Source organism: Rhinopithecus roxellana, chromosome 16 (assembly GCF_007565055.1).
Source record: "Rhinopithecus roxellana isolate Shanxi Qingling chromosome 16, ASM756505v1, whole genome shotgun sequence".
Classification (NCBI taxonomy): Eukaryota; Metazoa; Chordata; class Mammalia; order Primates; family Cercopithecidae; genus Rhinopithecus; species Rhinopithecus roxellana.
This window is the reverse complement of record NC_044564.1, coordinates 59,976,867-59,997,951: the sequence shown is the minus strand read 5'-3', so window position 1 is coordinate 59,997,951 and position 21,085 is coordinate 59,976,867. Positions and strand designations below refer to the sequence as shown.

The 21,085-nt window shown below is 38.1% G+C and overlaps 1 protein-coding gene across 1 annotated transcript in view; it reads left to right on the top strand.

Moving 5' to 3' along the window:
* Positions 1–21,085, top strand: part of PTPRD (protein tyrosine phosphatase receptor type D) — a 339,878-nt gene that overhangs the window by 153,510 nt on the left and 165,283 nt on the right. The window contains 6 exon segments of the mRNA XM_030919181.1: positions 608–801; positions 3,157–3,183; positions 7,404–7,521; positions 14,300–14,887; positions 15,326–15,423; positions 16,595–16,854. Coding sequence (XP_030775041.1) covers positions 608–801; positions 3,157–3,183; positions 7,404–7,521; positions 14,300–14,887; positions 15,326–15,423; positions 16,595–16,854 — 1,285 coding nt within the window.

Here is a 21,085-nt window from a genome sequence, read left to right as displayed (position 1 = left end):
AAAGTCTTCTGTGTTTTTCTTGGCTTTTTATAGTCACTTCTTTTACATTTTGAAGTTAACTTTTCAAAACTACCTTCTTTTTGTTGCCTTTTTGTCTTACATATTTCAGAAACATTGATGCTCAACATTCAATTTTTGGCATCTTTTGTATGGAATACCTTTGATATGAGAAAAAAGAGAAGATAATCCATATAATCAAGAATCTTTTTATTCTGCTGTTTAAAAAGAAACCTTTAAAAAACACACAACAATCAACAGCCAGTTTTTGTTATTATTTCAATGCTATACCTCTTTGTGCTTTAATGCTTTGAACCTCAAAGCATCTTCCTTGGCTTTTGTACATTTTTTACATGTTTTTCTATTTCTCTGATACTCTTTTTTTCTTCCATTTTTTTTTGCATTGGTCATGTTTTTTGATCTTTTCTTAAAAGGTAGAGCAGATTGGTTAAGCATTTTCATTGGTTGAAAATGTTCGTATTCTTCAAAGGAAACATAGTGGGTTTACCCATTTTTTGAAAAAGAAACCTAAGTAAAGAAAATGCAGAAAATGCTCTGATTGGGTGGGACAAGTGCCTATAATTTCTTTTATCCAATGATGTTGTTCCAGTTCCTAGTGGTCCTCCTCGCAAAGTCGAGGTGGAGGCTGTCAACTCAACATCTGTTAAAGTCTCATGGCGCTCACCTGTGCCCAATAAACAGCATGGCCAGATAAGAGGATACCAGGTACATTATGTGAGGATGGAAAATGGTGAGCCCAAGGGCCAGCCCATGCTGAAAGATGTCATGCTGGCTGATGCACAGGTAAGCCTCTGAAGTTATGTACCTCGATTTTTACATAAGTGTGTCTTAGTTCACATCTTGCAATTGGCCTTATTTTAGTTTTTCGACATTTAAAAAATCCTGTACAAAATTCTAGTTTTCATTACACATTGATGTATATTGATCTTTTCAGTCAGAGTTACTATCAAGTGAGGAAGGGAATTGTAATGAAATGACACTCAAGTCTGATTAAAAACATGTCACTTTTTCCTTAAAATACAGATATTCAACCCTTTACAACCATATTTGAGTTTGCCTTTCTGACTTCAAAAAATGATTGTCTTAGTTGAGTCAAAGAGAAGATTTCTAAACTGCAGTTTGGCTGATGGAATCTATTTTCTTCTGTGCTGACATAACTTGGAACTTAGTTGTTCTAATTTCTAAATGTATGTCTTCTTCCATTGAAGAATAGACATTTTTATTCAGGTACAGTTACTCAGTATTATATTTAGTACTTCTTCATCAAATTACATATTTGATGAAACTCATTGTTTCATGTCCCAGAAAATGAAGATGGTGACAATGATATTAAAAATTAAATTAGAATTTCCTAGAGAATAAATGGGATCCTTATATTGAACCAAGGTTTAAAAAAAAAGTACTGAAAATGAATAGTTGAGTATATGAGAAATTGTATTGATCTTTGGGTAGTGGTTTGCAACTATGGTATCACAACCTGGTTTTATAATTAGTTGTTTAAAAGAGAGCATTGAAAATTTTCACAATTTTTCAAAAATTAGAGATGATTCAGAGATAGTCCCATAATAAATTCACTTGGGTTTTACATATTTTCCTGAAAGGAAGATGAAGATTTCAATTTGTAACTACCATCCTGAAAATTGTACATGACTCATGTACTGGCTTACCTTTGCTGTGTCAAATGGTGATGAGATATCATGGGGATGGGATATTATGATCATTGGAATACTTTCATTATCCAAGAAATTGGTGACTTGGCAGGGAAAAGGATGGAGTTTGTAAAATATTTGAAATTTATTTCAAATGAAAATACCTTTCTTTGTGTGAAAGTCAGGAAGATTATGAAGCAAGTTGAAAACTGTGGCACCAGGTTGCCCAGTTCTACATTCTTGTCTGTAAAGGCGGATGTATCCCCTGGTCAAGAGATCGAGACCATCCTGCTCAACATGGTGAAACCCCGACTCTACTAAAAATAGAAAAATTAGCCGGATGTGGCGGCACACGCCTGTGTAGTCCCAGCTACTAGGGAGGCTGAAGCAGGAGAATTGCTTGAACCCGGGAGGTGGAGTTTGCAGTGAGCCAAGATTGCACCACTGCACTCCAGCCTGGCAACAGAGCAAGACTTTGTCCCAAAATAAATAAATATAAAAAAAGAGAGCAATAAATATCCCTGTGCCTGTAAGGAAAGTACTTACCCCCCAAGTCTTAATACAAGTCAACTCTCAAAAGCCTTTATGTTTTCTTCAGTTTTGAAACATTCTAAGCAAAGGGATCTGGATTCACGGCTCTCATCTACCCCAAGGCCACTTCCATAAATGCAGTAGAGCTTCATAATACCCCTCCAACACTGGAAAGGGGCCATTGACTTGATTTTTGCAAATAATTATTATGTGGTGCCTATAAAAAGAAAGTTATAAAATTAATAAAACCATCGCTATATTTTATCATATAAGTCTACAATTATGGAAAAGAAAACAATATGACCATCGTGCTTTGATGTTCTCCTTTGGTTCTTAGATATTTTACGTTACAAAACAGTAATTCTGTCCCATTTCCATTGTAAAATCTGGTAGTTAACGGAATTATATAATACCAAATGCATTAAACGTCAACTCTTTTTTTCCTCTTCTTCTTTGTCTTTTCTTTATTAATTGCTGATTTTTCTTGTGTATTTTCTTTCTTTCCCATCTCATTTATTTTCCTTGACTCTTCACTGAAATTTCATTACATCTCACAGGACTTCATTGAAGCTATAAGTGTTAAATATAATGAAAGATATTAATCTAAATAGTGACTTTTAATTGTGTAACTTAAGATAGAAGTCAAAATAAATATGAGTAGGATATGAGTAGAAATATTCACTTTTTCTGTGCCTCATTGCTATGTTTCAGTGAACCATACATTTAAAGAATATTAGCTGGTTTTAGTGATAACAGTAACAAAGAATATTTAATTTGACTTCCCAATCAGAGGTGGAGGTGGCAGCAAAACACACATTCTCTGGAATTTTATTGTACACACTGCTTTGTTTATTTTTTCAATTTTTTTAGTCTAAGAAGGGCAACACTGCCTGTTTAAGGCTTTAAATTTTTTTTCTTTTTATTTTGTTTTCCTCCCAACCTTCTTACTCTCAATCAGTGGGAATTTGATGATACTACTGAACATGTGAGTAATTTTTGACTGTTTTGTCAAAAGCAGACTATATATGCTTGTTTTCTCTGACATCCTTTCACTTATTTGTGATCTGTCATCACAGTTTGCTTGGATGCATGAACTAACAAATTATTTTTAAGTTATCTTCACTATGTGATGCACTTTTTATTTTGGTTTCTGTTTTGTGAAATCAGCATGGTGCTATTGACTGCATAAGAAATGTCATGGGCTTGTGATATTTATTTTGATGGCTGCTACTAACTCTGCTTTGTGACAGTCAGAGGAGGCATGCTTTAAAATACAGGGGTGTTGTCCCATCTTTTGGCTTCTCTGGGCCACGTTGGAAGAAGAATAATTGTCTTGGACCACACATAAAATCCACTAACATTAACGACAGCTGATGAGCTCAAAAAGAAAACAATCTCGTAATGTTTTAAGAAAGTTTACAAGTTTGTGTTGGGCTGCATGTGGGACAAGCTTGCTTTAAATTAAGGCATTGCAGACTGGAGATGTCAGATTGTTTGGTGTAGGCTGCTCATAAATCCTACTCCAGGGTCACATATCCAGTGGATAACAAGATACAGATCTGGCACTGATTAACTCTAACTAGAAGTGGCTGTTCTTCACTTTTACCCATACATATTTGAATGATGAATGGATTATGTCAAGAAGTAGAAAGTATCTTGCTGAGGGAGGAATGTTTTTAAAATATTTGAATGAAAGCTCTATGTTATTTATTGAGGGACTGTTATGTATATGCCACTGCAAGGGACACATGATGTGACACCTGCCTTTCTAGTGTTTATATTCTAAGTGGCTAAGGAAGAGTAAAGTTCTGAAAAGTTTCATAAAATGCAGCAAAATATATGGCCTACAGCAGTGTACCATGCATTAATAAATTAGTGGACAGTGTCAGTAAGTGCTATGAATTCAGAGACAGTGGTCCAAGATAGTAAAAGAAGTCCTGAAGCTCAGTTGAGAATTTAAGGGATGATTAAAGACTGAATAAGTGAAAAAGTGTGTGTGTGTGTGTGTGTGTGTGGGTGTGTGTGTTGGGGAGCTGGAGGTGGAACGTATATATTTTTTTAAGTTGAGCACAGCAAAACCAGTCATTGAGACAGTTGAGCATGTGGTATAGTCACATGACAGTGAGCCTGACAATTTGATATAAATGAAGGCTTCCTGTAAGTAACTCAGTGGTAAATAGAGCTAAGAGGTCAACTATAATATAATACTGGAAAAACCAGAAGAGTCAAGCCAAAAAGCTGGCCAGTCAGTCTTTAACTCTTCAATATTAGAGCGATATAGGAGAAATTTTAAAAAATGAGTTAAAGGCTGACAGGAAGGTATTCTTCCATTCACTGAATGAATACTGCCAATGCACAGGACTGTTATTGGGAATCTTGTAACTGTGTCCAAGGTATCAGTTCTCGTGGGATTGCCAGTGCAGCAGCGTTTTTGACCATAAACTTCTTTGACTATAACTCACAGTAAGAAATACATTATAATTTCACTGGTTTCTCTTCAGATCGAATAAATCTTTCGCCTTTTACTAAAGAAATACATTATATGTCGTGATTCAATGCACACATATGTTTAACTAAAATACAAATTTTATAGAACCATATTTTGTATAATAAACACTAACATTAAGTATTCAAGTTTATTCCATTTCATTTCTGTTTGTTTAAATTCTGGTCATGACTGACTAAATTGATTTCACAACCTACTAAATGGGTCATTACCTGCAGTTTAAAGACCAGTGACTTAGTGGATAGATTAGAGAGTAAAAAGGTGGCAGATAGAAAAGCAGGCAAAAAAGTTATTTTGCTAATTTAGTCATGAAGTGATAAAAATGCAACAGAGTTGAGGCAGTAGAAATGAAAAAGTGATACTTAGGATCAATAAAAGGAAGAATTGGCAAAAAACTTGCTAAGAATTGAAGAAGAGAAAGAGGTCAAAGATAGCTTATAAGTTTTGCAAATGTGTTACCATTCATTAAAATATGGAAGTAAGGAGGGGGAGTCTACTTCCAGGAATGATTTTTAAGTTTTAGTTCATTTGAACTTGAAGTCACACTGGGTAGTCACAGGAAAACATCCAGCAGATATTTACAATGTATATGCCACTGGAGCGCAGATTGGAAGTCACAGCTGAAATAAATCAGGAATATGGTCAGAAATAATTACTTAAGGTTTAGAAATGGATGCAGTTTTTTTTTTCTTTTTTTTTTTAAGGTTAGAGAGAAACAGTATACCAGTGACTGTGACAGAACCTCAGGTATGCCAACTTTTAACAGTCAGGGACAAGAAGCAAAGTGGAAACAGGACAGGAGGAAACAAAGAGAATAAGGAATTATGACCATAGTACCAGGCACATCACCTCACAGAGCATACTGAAACAACCAAGGAAGGAAGTATACCCACCTCTTAAAGAAATAAAATGTAATCCAAGAAAGGGTATGATCATGGCAGATAGAGGTGTGTCCAGTTGAGATTATACCACTGCAGGGGACTTGACGCATTTCAAATTGCGTTACGTCTGTTATCCTCTAACAACCTGGGCAAGAGAATGGATGTGTGTGGTTAACTCTAATTTCATGATAAGAAACATATAAGGCTCAGAGTGCATCATTTCTTGCTACAAAATTTAGTGATGAAAGCAAGCCTTGCTGCTTTTTCTAGTTAGCCATGCCTGCTTTTCAGCAGTACTCCAGTGGCATGTGAGGGCAACCTTGGAAACAATAATGTTGGCATTTAATCATGATAGTTTTCGGGATAGTCAGTGTGTCTGCTGTCATTTAAAATACTGCTCTTGGGTAGTTTACTTGGTTTTTCTATCCTCTGTAACGTTAGGGAAACCATTCCAAGGTCCTGGAAATACAACATCTCTCCCAAATAGCCCATTTATCTGGCATAATAAAATTTCCAGTGACTCTTCAGGATGATATCTGAACTTCTTGAATTTCCACAATGAGATATTCCTACTCTTTTGAGAAAGCATGTTGTCAGAGCTGTCGTATTTGGAGTCAGCTTCAACAATTGAGCTCTATGGTATCTGTTACAGCCTTGCTTAAAAAAAAAAACCTACTGTATTTCACACAATATAATTCATTCACTCGTCAGTCACATTGTCCTTAGATTTGGAAGACAATGACGTTGTGTATTTTCCTAAATTTATCCATATTCAATTTGAAAACACAGCTGTGCCAAAAATCTGAAAGGGTTTTTATATTGCTCTGTGTGTGGCTGTGTGTGTGAGTGCGCATGTGTACATGCAGCTCTGGTATTTGTTCTTAAAATACATAAGTTAATAGCCAGAATCTCTAAAGAATCCCATAACCCGTAGTTTAAAGGAATAGATCAAAGACCATCTGGTCTTATAACCACCACCGCTTTGAGCCCTGACTAAGAGAAAACTAAGAATTTTGGTAAATAGTATGTGGTATTTAACGTTTTTAGAAAGTCCAAATAAATTGAACACATACTGGTGATGCGGTAAAACTAAAGTCCGGTTGTATTCTTTGCTTTTATGGCTGCTTTTTAATGTGTGTGAAAATTCTCCTCAGTGGATAATGATTTCTGCTCATAGCCTATACAAATAACCAATAAACATGATAATACAATCAGTGAATAAGAGAGCCCTAAGCAAATTCTCTCTCAGGGTATCTAGGTCCAACAACAACCATTTGGTAAAATTCTTCCATAGTGATAAAACAGACTGCTGGCATCAGCTGCATCTGCAGTCTGTGGGTTACAGTGGATGTGTGTGGAGAGCTGTTGGCATAAAATAATCCCTCTTTCATGGAATGCTTCCTAGAAGTCAGGCTTAGTTCTGTGAGTTTACCTGATATAACTCATAAAATCCTTTGGGGTCCTATTATAATTCCAACGTTCACACGGGAAATGGAGGCACAGATAGGTAAACGTACTTGGTCTGTCCAAGCTAGTAAGGACATGAAAGTTGAAGAATTCAGGAAGTCTGGCTCCAGATTTAATGTCTTTGACTAATACCCTAAAACTACCTCCCAAGATGCCTGAAGACACCCCTTCGATATCAGCATGAAAACAGATCTGGATAGCATGAGCTCAGGCATGAAATTTCCAGGGCTTAGCATGGCTGCAAGGGATGTGCGAGCATTTGCAGAATGAAGGCAGACGTCTGGTCTTGTTTTTCCCCCAGGGCATTAGTAGCATGTTTTGAATCAGTGACATTTTGTTTTGTCATTTCAGGACATGATCATTTCTGGGCTCCAGCCTGAAACTTCCTACTCCCTTACGGTCACAGCCTACACAACCAAAGGAGATGGTGCTCGCAGCAAGCCCAAACTGGTGTCCACCACTGGGGCAGGTAATCATGTCTGTGCATATATGTGCCTTGAATAGTAATACTAACTTTCTTTTTTTTTTTTTTTTTGAGACGGAGTCTCGCTCTGTCGCCCAGGCTGGAGTGCGGTGGCCGGATCTCAGCTCACTGCAAGCTCCGCCTCCCGGGTTTACGCCATTCTCCTGCCTCAGCCTCCGGAGTAGCTGGGACTACAGCCTCGCCCGGCTAGTTTTTTATATTTTTTAGTAGAGACGGGGTTTCACCATATTAGCCAGGATGGTCTCGATCTCCTGACCTCGTGATCCGCCCGTCTCAGCCTCCCAAAGTGCTGGGATTACAGGCTTGAGCCACCGTGCCCGGCCGTAATACTAACTTTCTAAATGGTATGGGTAGCTTCTAGCAGGCTTTTATTATTATAATAACAGAGGAAATAAATGGACTATGGTCAACTTTTGTGTTTTTAGTTCAGGGGCAAAAAAAAACATATCAGGGAAAAAATAGTCCAAGTGCATAATTTGTCTAAACTGTTCAATCAGTCATTCAACAAGTATTTCTTTGAGCAGCTTCTGTGTGTCAGGCGTTGTAACCAGCACTGGGGATGAAGCAATCAACAAAACAGAACAAGAATCTGCACTTACGAAATTTACTTTCTGAATAGGACTAGATAATTAACAAGTGACGAAAGGAGTATAAAATAAAATGTCAGAAAGTGATAAGATGAAAAGTAAAAGTGTATAGGCAATTAAGGATCAAGCAGCCTCTAGGGGCTGAGAAGTTCTTGTAGAGGAAGGATTTTTTGAGACTCAAATGATGTGAAGGATCAAGTCCCATGAAGGTCTGGAGGGAAGGAGTCTGGGCAGGGAAATCAAACAAAAATTTCAACTTCCCTGGACAACAAATCTCCTTAGAAGAGCTGCCATCTTAAACTGGGTTCATGACTTACAGTTCTAACAGTTCTACCTTTTGTCATTTTGTCTTCCCCACCCCCTGCTGTGGGGATCCTAAAGCCAAATTGAACAAAAGATAGAAAACAAAAAAGAAAAAGAAAATTAAGAAGGCTAAATAGTATAAAATTACTCCCTTCTAAAGAATAAGGCTTCTTCAGTGCTTTTTAGGGTTACTGTGTGGAAAAGCCAGCATGAAGGAAGAGCAAGCATTGTAGAATGAGTAAATTAAGAGATAATTACAGAAGGATGCTCCTCCAGTCCTCATATATAGCAATCTCCTGTGAACATGGAAAACGTGATTTGATTTACTCCGCCCGAATCACTTCTCCAACAACTTTTTAGGAACATACCTCTATGTAAAGGCATAAAGGAAAGAACAGCTGTGATGCTGAGTGCTCTCCTGGGTACCATGCTCACTGCCAGCTTTGTCTAAATGTCATAAGATTTGCCTCGCTCGCATCCTACCACCTGGAATTGCCTCAGGCAGCAGGATTACAGATGGCAAAACTCCTTCAAGGCTGAATCTTCTGGGCTTTTTTTTAAAAATACCATTACATCAAGCTAATTTAATGCCCTGCAGAGCAGACACGTGTTCAGTGAGGGGCATGATGGCATGATCACTATCTGGCTATGGAACCAGTCTCTATTACAACATCAACAACCAAGAGTTCAATCTCAAATTGAACAACATGCATTTCCTTCACCTACATTTATAAATATGCCATAATAACTCTGAAATGTCTTATATTAAGCACCACTCCCCTGTTGCCCATTAAATAGGGTCACGTTAGGATGACAAGAAAGTAGAGGATTTATAGCCAAGGGGTATGAATTTTAGAGAAAGGGATGATTTTTTCTATTTTAACGTCACTAATGCCATCTCATTCCTTTTTAGTTACCATACAGTAGGCATTTTAGAATTTTAGAACTTATTCATATATAGAATTCTTTTGGCATTTTCATTCACTATTTTAGATCCTTCTTAATCAATAGAGGCTTCGGTATTGAGATAGAAAATGCTTGCAATTTAGATGCCTATACATTTACTTTTGTAAGACCTCCCCACTGCACCTGGGAAGAAAGTAGAATAATCCAAATTTAATTCCTTTAAGAGAGAAGCTCTAGTTTTTCCTTGCATAAGCAGCCCCTATTCATGGTTTATCCCTAGGCAATTAGTGGATATATCAATTTGTTTTGTTTTGTATACCGTACTAAAAATCCTCGTATATTTATGTGACTGTGAAGAATTACTGAATTTATCTCACAGATGTGGGCTCCTAATAATCATAATTGTAAAGGTATTTAGTTACAGCTCCCACAAAGAATTCAGGAATTCTCGTGAAATTTTATTTTAATAGTAAACTTCCTGATTGTGGAGTGTTTGTTTATTATACCTTATTTCTAGAACCTGTAAATAATCATATCTTTGAAACAAGAGTACTGATCATAGTTTAAGTATAATCTACAGGAGATTCATACAACTTGAAGGGTGCTTCTGAAGAAAATGTTGGCTTTTATGTTTCAATGATTATGAAATATCTGTATTTTCTTTGTTAATACTCCCATTATTCTGTATTGTAATATTTAGTTTACTCCTGAGGCCTTGAGGTTAAAGGCAAACAGAAAATTCATTGGTTTGACATTTTCTGTATATTTTTACCTGAATTTCAGTACTATATTGAACAGCTGTGTTAAGGATAATCTAAAGATGACTGTGACAGGGAGAATTTGGAAATATTAGCCCAAGTCTAGTCAATTATGATTGTTGTTGCTTTGGTACTAGGTTAAATTGGGGCTAAGTTTAGAGCCATTGCAACTAAGTACCTCGGTTGATCGCCAATGATTGCAGTTGTTAAAAAGTAAAGGGCAACCACACATATATACCAATTCTGAAGTCCTAAGAGATTTTTTAAAGAATGTAAGAGAATAAGTTAATGTAAAAGGGAGAAGAGCTTATATGTCATGACATAAATTAGAGTTATTTACTTTGTAGCTGGACCTTCTCTGCTGCTTCCAATATGTTTGCTAAGACCTGGCCAAAAAGTGACCTTCTGACTCCCCTGAGTAATTATTTAAGACCCTTTCATCTTACCAACCCTCAAGCTCCAGTGCTGGAGTGAGCAGAACCATTGAACCAACAGCTGGCATGACCTATAAAAGTAGTCTACAGAATAACCCTAAGGCATTAGAAACCTGAGCCAGACTCCACAGATCGCACAATCTATCCCACCTCGTTATTTTCCCAACTGGAATATGCCTGTGTTAGAGAACATAGACCCTGCTGTATCCATCTTTATTTCCTCACTCAAATACCTGTGTGCCAGTGTACAAGTATTTGCACTAAGTGAATTGTTGGTAAATGTTTAATACCTATAGTGTTTCTGGAAGCCAGGTTCCATTGCCAATCTGTGGAGTTTGGGAGAATTCTTTTTAACTATGTATTCAATGATATAGAACTCTCTCCTCGTTCCTTTTCCCCCTTTTTATCCTATCAGTGATTCCCTGGATGAAGTACCACAACTGTCCCAAACCCTTACTCCAACCTATTTAAACTGCATTTACTATTTCTTTTATTCACATGCTTATCGAAATGTTGGGCATCCCTTCGTGTGACCCTTCAGGGGGTCAGCCTCTCCTTAGGTGATAATTGGGAGTTCTTCTCCAAGCTGCACAAGCATTCATTTCTTTACTGAGCCCTTCCTGTATGCTTCATGGCACTTCCAGGCTGGTTGTCTCATAGTTTTCAGGCTTAGTAAAACTTCTGCCCAGGGAAGGAATGACTGTTGTGGGTTTGGCAATAGAGAGCAGACTGAGATCCTTGTGTACAGCAGGGGAAGCCAGTAGGTCAGAGCTAACGCTCTTATTTCTAGATCATTACTTTGATCTTGTGATTCCAAGCCGACAAGCCTTTCTGTCCCAGAATAAGAAAGGTCATGCCAACATCGAAAGCAAAAGAGATTATTCCATCCTAAGCTTTGACTCCCACAGAAGAATAAATATATACATTTACAAAGTCAGTGGGTTTTTTCCTAGACTTTGCCAGCCCATTATATTTCTCCAAATGTGTACTATAGCAATATTATAAAGTGAAACATCAGTTAATAAGAACATGCTCATAAATGACAAATATTAGAATGCAATCTATATTTGTGGTATATCAAGAAATTATTTTTATTTATCCTAGCTTTACATGCATCTTACAGAAACAGGATACACAGTGTATATATTACTATGCAGTTCATTGGAACTAGAATTTCAAAAAATTTTAATAAATATTTTTAATCTGTCGTCCTGGAGAATGTTGAAAATTAATAGTTGTGTTTCCACCCACTTGTTTCAACTGAGTTTCATATGAAGGCTGTATTCTCTGCTGAAAGCTCTATTTCACCATGGATTTTTCACAACAGAGACTCAGGTGTTTAATCCTAGAGACCATAACTGACATTTTCATGAACAAATCATGTAAATGCTGTGTATACACAAAGGGGAATTAAAGATGTCTGCCAGTGTCTCTACCTTAAAGTACTATTTTAAAATTAAGATAATTGTAAATACATTAAAAGCAAATGGAATAGTTCACACAGTCTCCAACTTATGGATGGATTGTGTTCTGAGAGGGTTAGTTGGTTGTTAAGATCTCTGGATGCGTTTTTCCTGAGGAACACAGTGAGTACACAATGATGTGGTTCCTGGGCCTACCTTCAACACACGTGTTTTATATATACAACACAACACACATGTTTTACATATATAACACAACACACGTTATTGGGTAATTATTTATCTAAAAACTTTAGAGAATATTATTCTCATACATTGTGGGTTAGCTGAGTTACATAAGCGTGCTATGAATCTTCCCAGCATGTGAAACAAAACTGTTGCTCCATTGGTTAAGGAAGTAAATATCTTAATGTTATTTCTGAGAGCAGAGCACATCTCCACCTGGTCTCACTTTCTGAAATACAAAATGAAGAGGCTAATCAGTCCATCTCTGAGGTGAATATTCTATATATTGTCTCATAATCTTTTTTAGTGATTTTTTTTACCTTAATCTGTATCCCCATGGTATGATTTTTTGTCACCTGTCTCCCATTACTGTAAGCTTTCCTCCTTTCCTACCATCTTTCTTTTTCTTCACGTTCATAATTTTGAGACACAGTTTCACTGTCACTTAGGCTGGGCAGCAGTGGTGTGATCAATAGCTCACTGTAGCCTCAAACTCTTGGCTCAAGCAGTTCTCCCACCTCAGCCCCCTGAGTAGCTAAGACTACAGACATGTGACACCATGCCTTTTTTTTTTTTTCCCCATAGAGATGAGTCTTGCTATGTTGCCAAGCTGTTTTCAGGCTGTTTGTTTGTTTGTTTGTTTGTTTGTTTTTGAGATGGAGTTTTGCTCTTGTTGCCCAGACTGGAGTGCAGTGGCACAATCTTGGCTCACTGCAGCTTCTGCCTCCCAGGTTCAAGTGATGCTCCTGCCTCAGCCTCCTGAGTAGCTGGGATGACAGGCATGCGCCACCATGCCTGGCTATTTTTATGTTTTTAGTAGAGACGGGGTTTCTCCATGTTGGTCAGGCTGGTCTCAAACTCCCAACCTCAAGTGATCCACCCGCCTCTGCCTCCCAAAGTCCTGAGACTACAGGCATGAGCCACTGCACCCAGCCGCTGGTTTTGAACTCTTTGGCTCAAGCAATCCTGCCACCTCAGCTCCCAAACTACTGGGTTTACAGACATGAGCCACCGTACTTGGCCTTTCTTCTTCTTTCTGTTAACTTGGTTTAGTTTTGATTCTGATGATCCTCCCTCAATGTCTTTTGTTGTGGATTCCAGGAATAATTGCTCTCCATTAAAAATAAATACATATATAATAATGCATTGAATGAGTAGATTAGAACTTTTCACATTTCTAACTTAAAAGGTAAATAAATTCTGTACTCATTGGAAGCTAGCCCTTCACCATAAAAAGTTTAATATTTGGATTGTTAATAATTGATTAATATTAATAGAATGCAGAACCTCATGCTAAGACTTTATATGAATTTCCTCATTTATTATTCACAAGAACAATATAAAGTAGATCTTAATATAATTCCCATTTCACAGATGAAGAACTTGATGAAGATGAATGATGTGGATAGTAAAGTTAGACAGAAAGTGCAAATTAGATTCATAGTAAGTCAGTGCGATATTATTTCATATTTTGTTTAAGTTTTAAGCAACATAACAGCACAATTAAGCATTTAAGCAATTGACTCAGACAGAGTTGGGTTTTGTCTTGTAGCTTTCTCACTTGTTACACGCTGGCCTTGGACAGTTTTCTACCTCTCTGGGCCTCATTTTCTCATTATAGAAGATAGAGATAATAATAACTAATCCAAGAATATAGTGAGGAGTCAGGAATGTAAACCAATTGTGAATACTATATGCAATGCGCTTAGCATGGTGCCGGTACATTGCCATACTCAATGAATAAATAATCATTATAGTTATTCTTATTAGTGATATCTAATTGGCTGATCTTTGCTCAAATTAATTTTTCTTTGATATGAACCTTTATGTGTGAAGATTTAAAATGTGCAGGTGTCAAAAAAAATTCCCTTAAGCTGTTGTTTCAATGATAATTTCTGTTTGTGTCCATTATCAAATTCTAGTATCTCAGCCTACTTTAATAAAGTAAGACAAGGAGTGTATTTCCACAAAGGTATGTAGGTCAAACATTGCCTTTTTGTTTTGTTTTGTTTTGTTTGGGTAAGTAAGAAAATGGGAATACCAGTAGAGTGGAACTCCCTCATTTGGCAATGACTGAAATGTGGACATTCACATTGATTGGTCTTACCACTCCATCCCATGTGCTCCAGTTCCAGGGAAACCTCGGCTTGTGATTAACCACACTCAGATGAATACTGCTCTCATTCAGTGGCACCCTCCTGTGGACACATTCGGACCTCTTCAGGGCTACCGTCTAAAATTTGGCCGCAAGGATATGGAACCACTTACTACTCTCGAGTTCTCTGAAAAAGAAGATCACTTTACAGCTACAGACATCCACAAAGGAGCATCATATGTCTTTAGGCTCTCAGCCAGAAACAAAGTGGGCTTTGGGGAGGAGATGGTGAAGGAAATTTCCATTCCAGAAGAAGTACCAACTGGATTCCCTCAAAACCTTCACTCAGAAAGCACTACTTCAACCTCCGTCCAGTTATCTTGGCAACCACCTGTCCTGGCAGAGAGAAATGGCATTATCACCAAGTATACCCTTCTTTATAGGGACATCAACATCCCCCTTCTCCCAATGGAGCAGCTTATTGTTCCAGCTGACACCACTATGGCACTCACTGGCTTAAAACCAGATACCACATACGATGTAAAAGTACGTGCTCATACGAGCAAAGGGCCCGGGCCATATAGTCCCAGTGTCCAGTTCAGGACACTGCCTGTGGATCAAGGTAGGATTTGTCTGCTTACGGCCTTCCTCCTTTAAAGGAATATCAGTCTTTGGAAATCAGTATTTTGAAGCTATAATAACTGATCAGCCCATTCATATTAATAGGTTCAGCAAAAACAAAAAGGTAAAGTATGTAAAACTTACTACGTCTTGGATGCCTTAGATTTCAGTTATAGAATGTCAAGCAAGTCTGGCTGACAGCACCCCAATGTCCTCAGGTAAGGAAAACACAATATAGTTGGCTGAATTGGAGAGAAAGGAAAGATCTTTATGAGACTGGGGTATTAAAATGAATGCTCTAAACAGGTAGGAAAATCATACTTCTCTCTCTCTGATCAAAGTAGACAGCATCTAGCATAATCCCTGTGGTCCATGGTGGAAAGGACAGGTCATCTGTTTTAAGAATAGTTTAAATACACTGTTTTTCCTTTTCCAGCAGTGTTTGCAAAAAATTTTCATGTCAAAGCAGTAATGAAGACTTCCGTGTTGCTGTCTTGGGAGATTCCAGAGAATTATAACTCTGCCATGCCTTTCAAAGTAAGTTGTTTTCTCATTAGTAAGAAATCACAGATAAAAGTAGACAGGAGGCCGGGCGCGGTGGCTCAAGCCTGTAATCCCAGCACTTTGGGAGGCCGAGACGGGCGGATCACGAGGTCAGGAGATCGAGACCATCCTGGCTAACACAGTGAAACCCCGTCTCTACTAAAAAATGCAAAAAAACTAGCCAGGCGAGGTGGCAGGCACCTGTAGTCCTAGCTACTCGGGAGGCTGAGGCGGGAGAATGGCGTAAACCCGGGAGGCGGAGCTTGCAGTGAGCTGAGATCCGGCCACTGCACTCCAGCCTGGGCGATAGAGCGAGACTCCGTCTCAAAAAAAAAAAAAAAAAAAAAAAAAGTAGACAGGACCATTTATCTGGGTAAGTTATTTGCACCGCAAGCAGACCACTTCGTTTTGGCCACGTGTCCTTGCTGTTCTCATTTGTGACTTTCACATGGGAGATCGTTGGGTGCTTTGCAAATGTGTTCTTTTCACTCTGAAGAGGGAGCAGGAGCTTAAACCCAGGGCTGGCATCACTTGTAAGTTACCTACTACTTTGAACTTGAACTTTTTACATCTAAGCTAGTGCTTTTGTTTTTCAGCCAGAGAATGAAATGTACATGGTTTCTACCTATTTATATTAAAATACCCTGGGGGTTTCTGAATTTATTCGCTGGCCTGTATTGTTGGCACATTTTAAACTCTGACTTGCCATTAAGAGATGTTAGTAAGTACATATTTATGAAATAAGAAATAGAGAAACATTTTGGAAAGTAAAAATATATTTAGAAAGAGGAACCAAAACCTTTAGAAAATTAGCAGTATTGATAATACATTGAAACATAGAGCTTTTCTGCACATATTTCATTGAGATCACATACAACTGAGAGGTCTAATATTGGTAAGTATATATATATATATATATATATATATATATATATATATGTCTTTGTATATTTTTGATAGACTTGGAAACATTTTATCATGACACAGTAGGAAATGACAGGAAAATTGATGTGATCTCCAGAATTATGACCACTCATGGGCTTAGAAGTCACCTAAATTAGAATTGACTATATATACATTTTCCATAAGCAAGGGCACATTGGTTTAGAAAATATATTTTGCCCCTCTGATAATCAGATTTTTTTGATTGGTTTTATCTCTTTAGATTCTTTATGATGATGGGAAAATGGTAGAAGAAGTAGATGGCCGAGCCACACAGAAGTTAATTGTCAACCTGAAGCCTGAGAAGTCATATTCATTCGTGCTGACAAATCGTGGAAACAGTGCTGGTGGGCTGCAGCACAGGGTCACAGCAAAGACTGCACCAGATGTATTACGTACCAAGCCTGCCTTCATTGGGAAGACCAACTTGGATGGCATGATTACTGTGCAACTGCCTGAAGTACCTGCAAATGAGAATATAAAGTAAGTTGATTAAAGGGTTAGGGCTGAAGGAAAGAATTATTGGTAAATAAGAACGTTATGTCTCAAAATTATAGAGGTCATAAAAGAAGATATTGCTTAATGTAGTGAAAGATTCTTCTGCTCAGACTCCCAGTTTTGCTATCTGAGGTCTGTTATAACATGTCCTAGTATTCATTGTAACACAGATTTTCGTTAATTTAACACTGAGTTTTTAATCTGTGTTACAGGGACAGTGTTATTTAGGAGAAACACAAAACATATAGAACATTGTTCTTACTACAAAGCTTTTTGTTTGTTTGTTTGTTTTTTGAGACAGAGTCTCTCCCTGTTAACCAGGCTGGAATGCAGTGGTGCAATCTCAGCTTACTGCAAGCTCCGCCTCCTGGGTTCAAATGATTCCCCTGCCTCAGCCTCCCGAGTAGCTGGGATTACAGGTGCCTGCCACCATGCCCGGCTAATTTTTTGTATTTTATTAGAGACAGGGTTTCACTGAGTTAGCTAGGATTCTCAAACTCCTGACCTCGTCATCTGCCCACCTTGGCCTCCCAAAGTGCTAGGATTACAAGCGTGAGCCACTGCGCCTGGCTACTGCAAAGCATTTTATGTCATAGTTTATGAATAGGTGATTAACTCTAATATTTGGCAAAATATTTTTCTAATTATGAAGACATCTTACAAAGTACTATAAGATTGAAAAAAACATTGGGTGAAATTAGAGGATGGTGTATGACACTGATGTATTACAAATAGGAAAAATTCCAGCAAGTTAAAGTGAAAAATGACATTGGAGAAAAATATAAACATTAGAAAATTCAAGTGGTCTGGTTCGAATGTAGCACAGCATAGAGGCCAATAGGCCTGAAGTGAAAAATTAAATCTGGTCAATTAAATAGTTTGTCCAAGGACATATAGCTAGTTGGTTGCATAACTAGTAGAAGAAAAAAGTATTTTCACCAAAATGTATGAACTACAAGTACTGTGGTGGACCCCGGGGAATTAAAAAAGATGGATTCCTGACTTCAAAGACCTTACCATAGAGTGAGAGGGATACAGAGAAACAGACAGATGTAGTAAGCGTGAATGACAGAATTATGCTTTATCTTAAGAGCAGCTGATTCAGAATGGGTCAAGGAAGTTTCTGATCCCTTAATCTTAAGGGATAAATAAGAGTCATACAAATAATAAAAGAGAGACTATTTGCAAAGGGAGTGGTATGTGCATAGGCCCATTACTAAAGGCACTCAATGGTGCCATACGGCTGGATCCCAGAGTGCCTGGCCACAAGTAACAAGAGAAGGAAGAAGGAGGCATACAGGAGCCAAGGGTAAACCCTGAAGTGAAAACTATATCCTCTAGACAATGGGAAACCATTAAAGCTCTTTATACAGGAGAGTGGCATGATAACATTTCTGTAATACATAATAAAATTCCATTTTAGGAAATATTTGTTGAGTATCTCTTGTGCTACCTGTTTGGAATAAGAATAAATCCTTTGTCATTTCTTGTATCTCACATCCTCAAGTTTAGATGAAACTTGCTATGTCAGGTTTGAAGGTCAAGCAGAGAGGCATTTATCCATAGCTCATATATTGTTGGAAGTTGGATAGACTGGAGCACCATAGACAGTCTATCCGTAGACTGGAGTGCTCCATAGACTGGAGCACCCAAGATTGTTGGGAGGTGGCCACATAGTTAGTTGACTCTAGGCAAATAACAAGATTCTAAAGGAAGGTGATGATGATGGAAATAGGATGCAGAGGCAGACATGAGATACACTAGAGTAGTAGTACAGCATAAATTAGCTGCTTTAATGATGAGATCAAGACAGTAAAATATGGCTCTGAGGTCTGAGCTTGGATGACAATGAATGATGCTGTCATCCTAAAGGATACAAACATTCAGAAGTAAATCAGTGTAACGTTGGGTGTATTAATATGAAATATCAGTGAAATACCTAGTTAGAAATGTGGGCTTAGAGAAGTTACTAAGGTTAAAGATGGCCAGGCATGGTGGCTCACACCTGTAATCCCAGCACTTTGGGAGGCTGAGGTGGGCAGATCACAAGGTCAGGAGTTCGAGACCAGCCTGACCAAAATGGTGAAACCCCATCTCTACTAAAAATACAAAAATTAGCCGGGCATGGTGGCACACGCCTGTAATCCCAGCTACTCAGGAGGCTGAGGCAGGAGAATTGCTTGAACCTGGGAGGTGGAGGTTACAGTGAGCCAAGATTGTTCCACTGCACTTCAGCCTGGGCGACAGAGCTATACTCTGTCTCAAAAAAGAAAAAAAAAAAAACAGATTATAGATATACATTTAGGTGTTGTTAACTAAATAGGAATGGTTTCATGGAAGAAGACAGAATTATTAAAGCAATGAGGGGAAAATGTGAAGCAAAAGACTAAAAGAAAGGTCTCAGTTAATAGGAAGAAGAGAGCCAGTAGAGGACACAGAGGGGGATTATTGGAAATCTAAGAGGAGAACTGAGCCAGAGCAGCATGGCAAAGGGATTTTCTAGAAGGAGAAAAATTCAAAAAGTGGTCAAAAACTCCCCAAACTCCAGAAAACTTAAAGCAGATGGCTGAGAAAATCACGTATTAAAAAATGCAAGCAGAAATAAGAAGTTTTAAAATAGTATAATTTGTGTAATTTAGGTATAATTAATAAATTCAGACATGATACACATCCTAAAACAACCTTTCCTGAGTAAACTTTCAATTATTGTTTATTTGATAAAATAATTGATGAATTTCAACTAGGTGACAAAATTTCAAAAAGATTCTTACTGAAATCACTGAAAAGAATTTCTAAAAGATTATTCCTAAAATAAATTCAGTGTAAAATAAAGTCTTCACATTTGTCTACTCCTTCCTTCCTTCCTTCCTTCCTTCCTTCCTTCCTTCCTTCCTTCCTTCCTTCCCTCCCTCCCTCCCTCCCTCCCTCCCTCCCTCCCTCCCTCCCTCCCTCCCTCCCTCCTTCCCTCCTTCCCTCCTTCCTTCCTTCCTTCCTTCCTTCCTTCCTTCCTTCCTTCCTTCCTTCCTTCCTTCCTTCCTTCCTTCCTTCCTTCCTTCCTTTTTTTGTTGAGATGGAATCTCATTCTGTCGCCCAGTCTGGAGTGCAGTGGCCCCATCTCTGCTCACTGCAAGCTCCGCCTCCTGGGTTCACATCATTCTGCTGTCTCAGCCTCTGGACTAGCTGCAACCGCAGGAGTCCACCACCACGCCAGGCTAATTTGTTTGTATTTTTAGTAGAAACGTGATTTCACCATGTTAGCCAGGTTGGTCTCGATCTCCTGACCTCATGATCCACCCACCTCAGCCTCCCAAAGTGCTGGGATTACAGGCGTGAGCCACGGCGCCCGGCCCTTCTTTTTCTATAATCCAGAAATCTGAAAATGAGAATTGAGTATTTGTGTAATTTTTATCCCAACAAATTTCAGTATGACAGTGGGATTATATTCATTGATTTGTGTATTCATAATGAATGTTTATTAAAATTGATCTTGACAGATAAAGGATATTTATGAATTTTTAAAACTACTTTATTGAAATATAATTGATATGTAAGAAGCTGTACATATTTAATGTGTACAACTCAGTGAGTTTGGGGATAAGTATTTACCTATAAAACCATCAAGTCCATAGAAATATCAGTTACTTCTTGATCACCCACCCTGGTAGCAGTCAATGTTAATGTTTCAGGGATTCAGTAGTGACGGTGTGTTCTTTCTCATTGTTCTCATACAACATAGTTAATTGGACAATTTGGACAAGCAAAGAGTTCACTGAAGCAGAGTCCTATAATAGAGAAAATTAGATAGATAAGGGAGGCTGTAGATGAGGCTCCTAACTCCAGCTTATTAGTTCAGCAATCCTAGAGAAAGTGACAACTGAGGCTTTTTAAGCTGAGGCTTAAAAAGTGACAGGAAGTTAGCTGGGCCAAGGGAGTAGGAGTAGGAAGACAGCCGTTCACTCAGAGGATACAGCGTCTCTGATGGTGTAGAGGCAAGAGAAAGACTAGCAGTTGTTATTTGGCCACATTGTACTTGTCTGCCTCTTAAGGCTTTCCTGCTGGCATCCAACAAATACATATTCTATACACGCTGTTTTGTCAGTGCTATTTTTGGGAATAGGAAAATGACTGAGATTAACTCCTACCTGATAGTAAGAGAATAGATTCAGAAACTAGATAATGTGAATATAATAGGGTGAATACTGCCAGGTATTGTGGA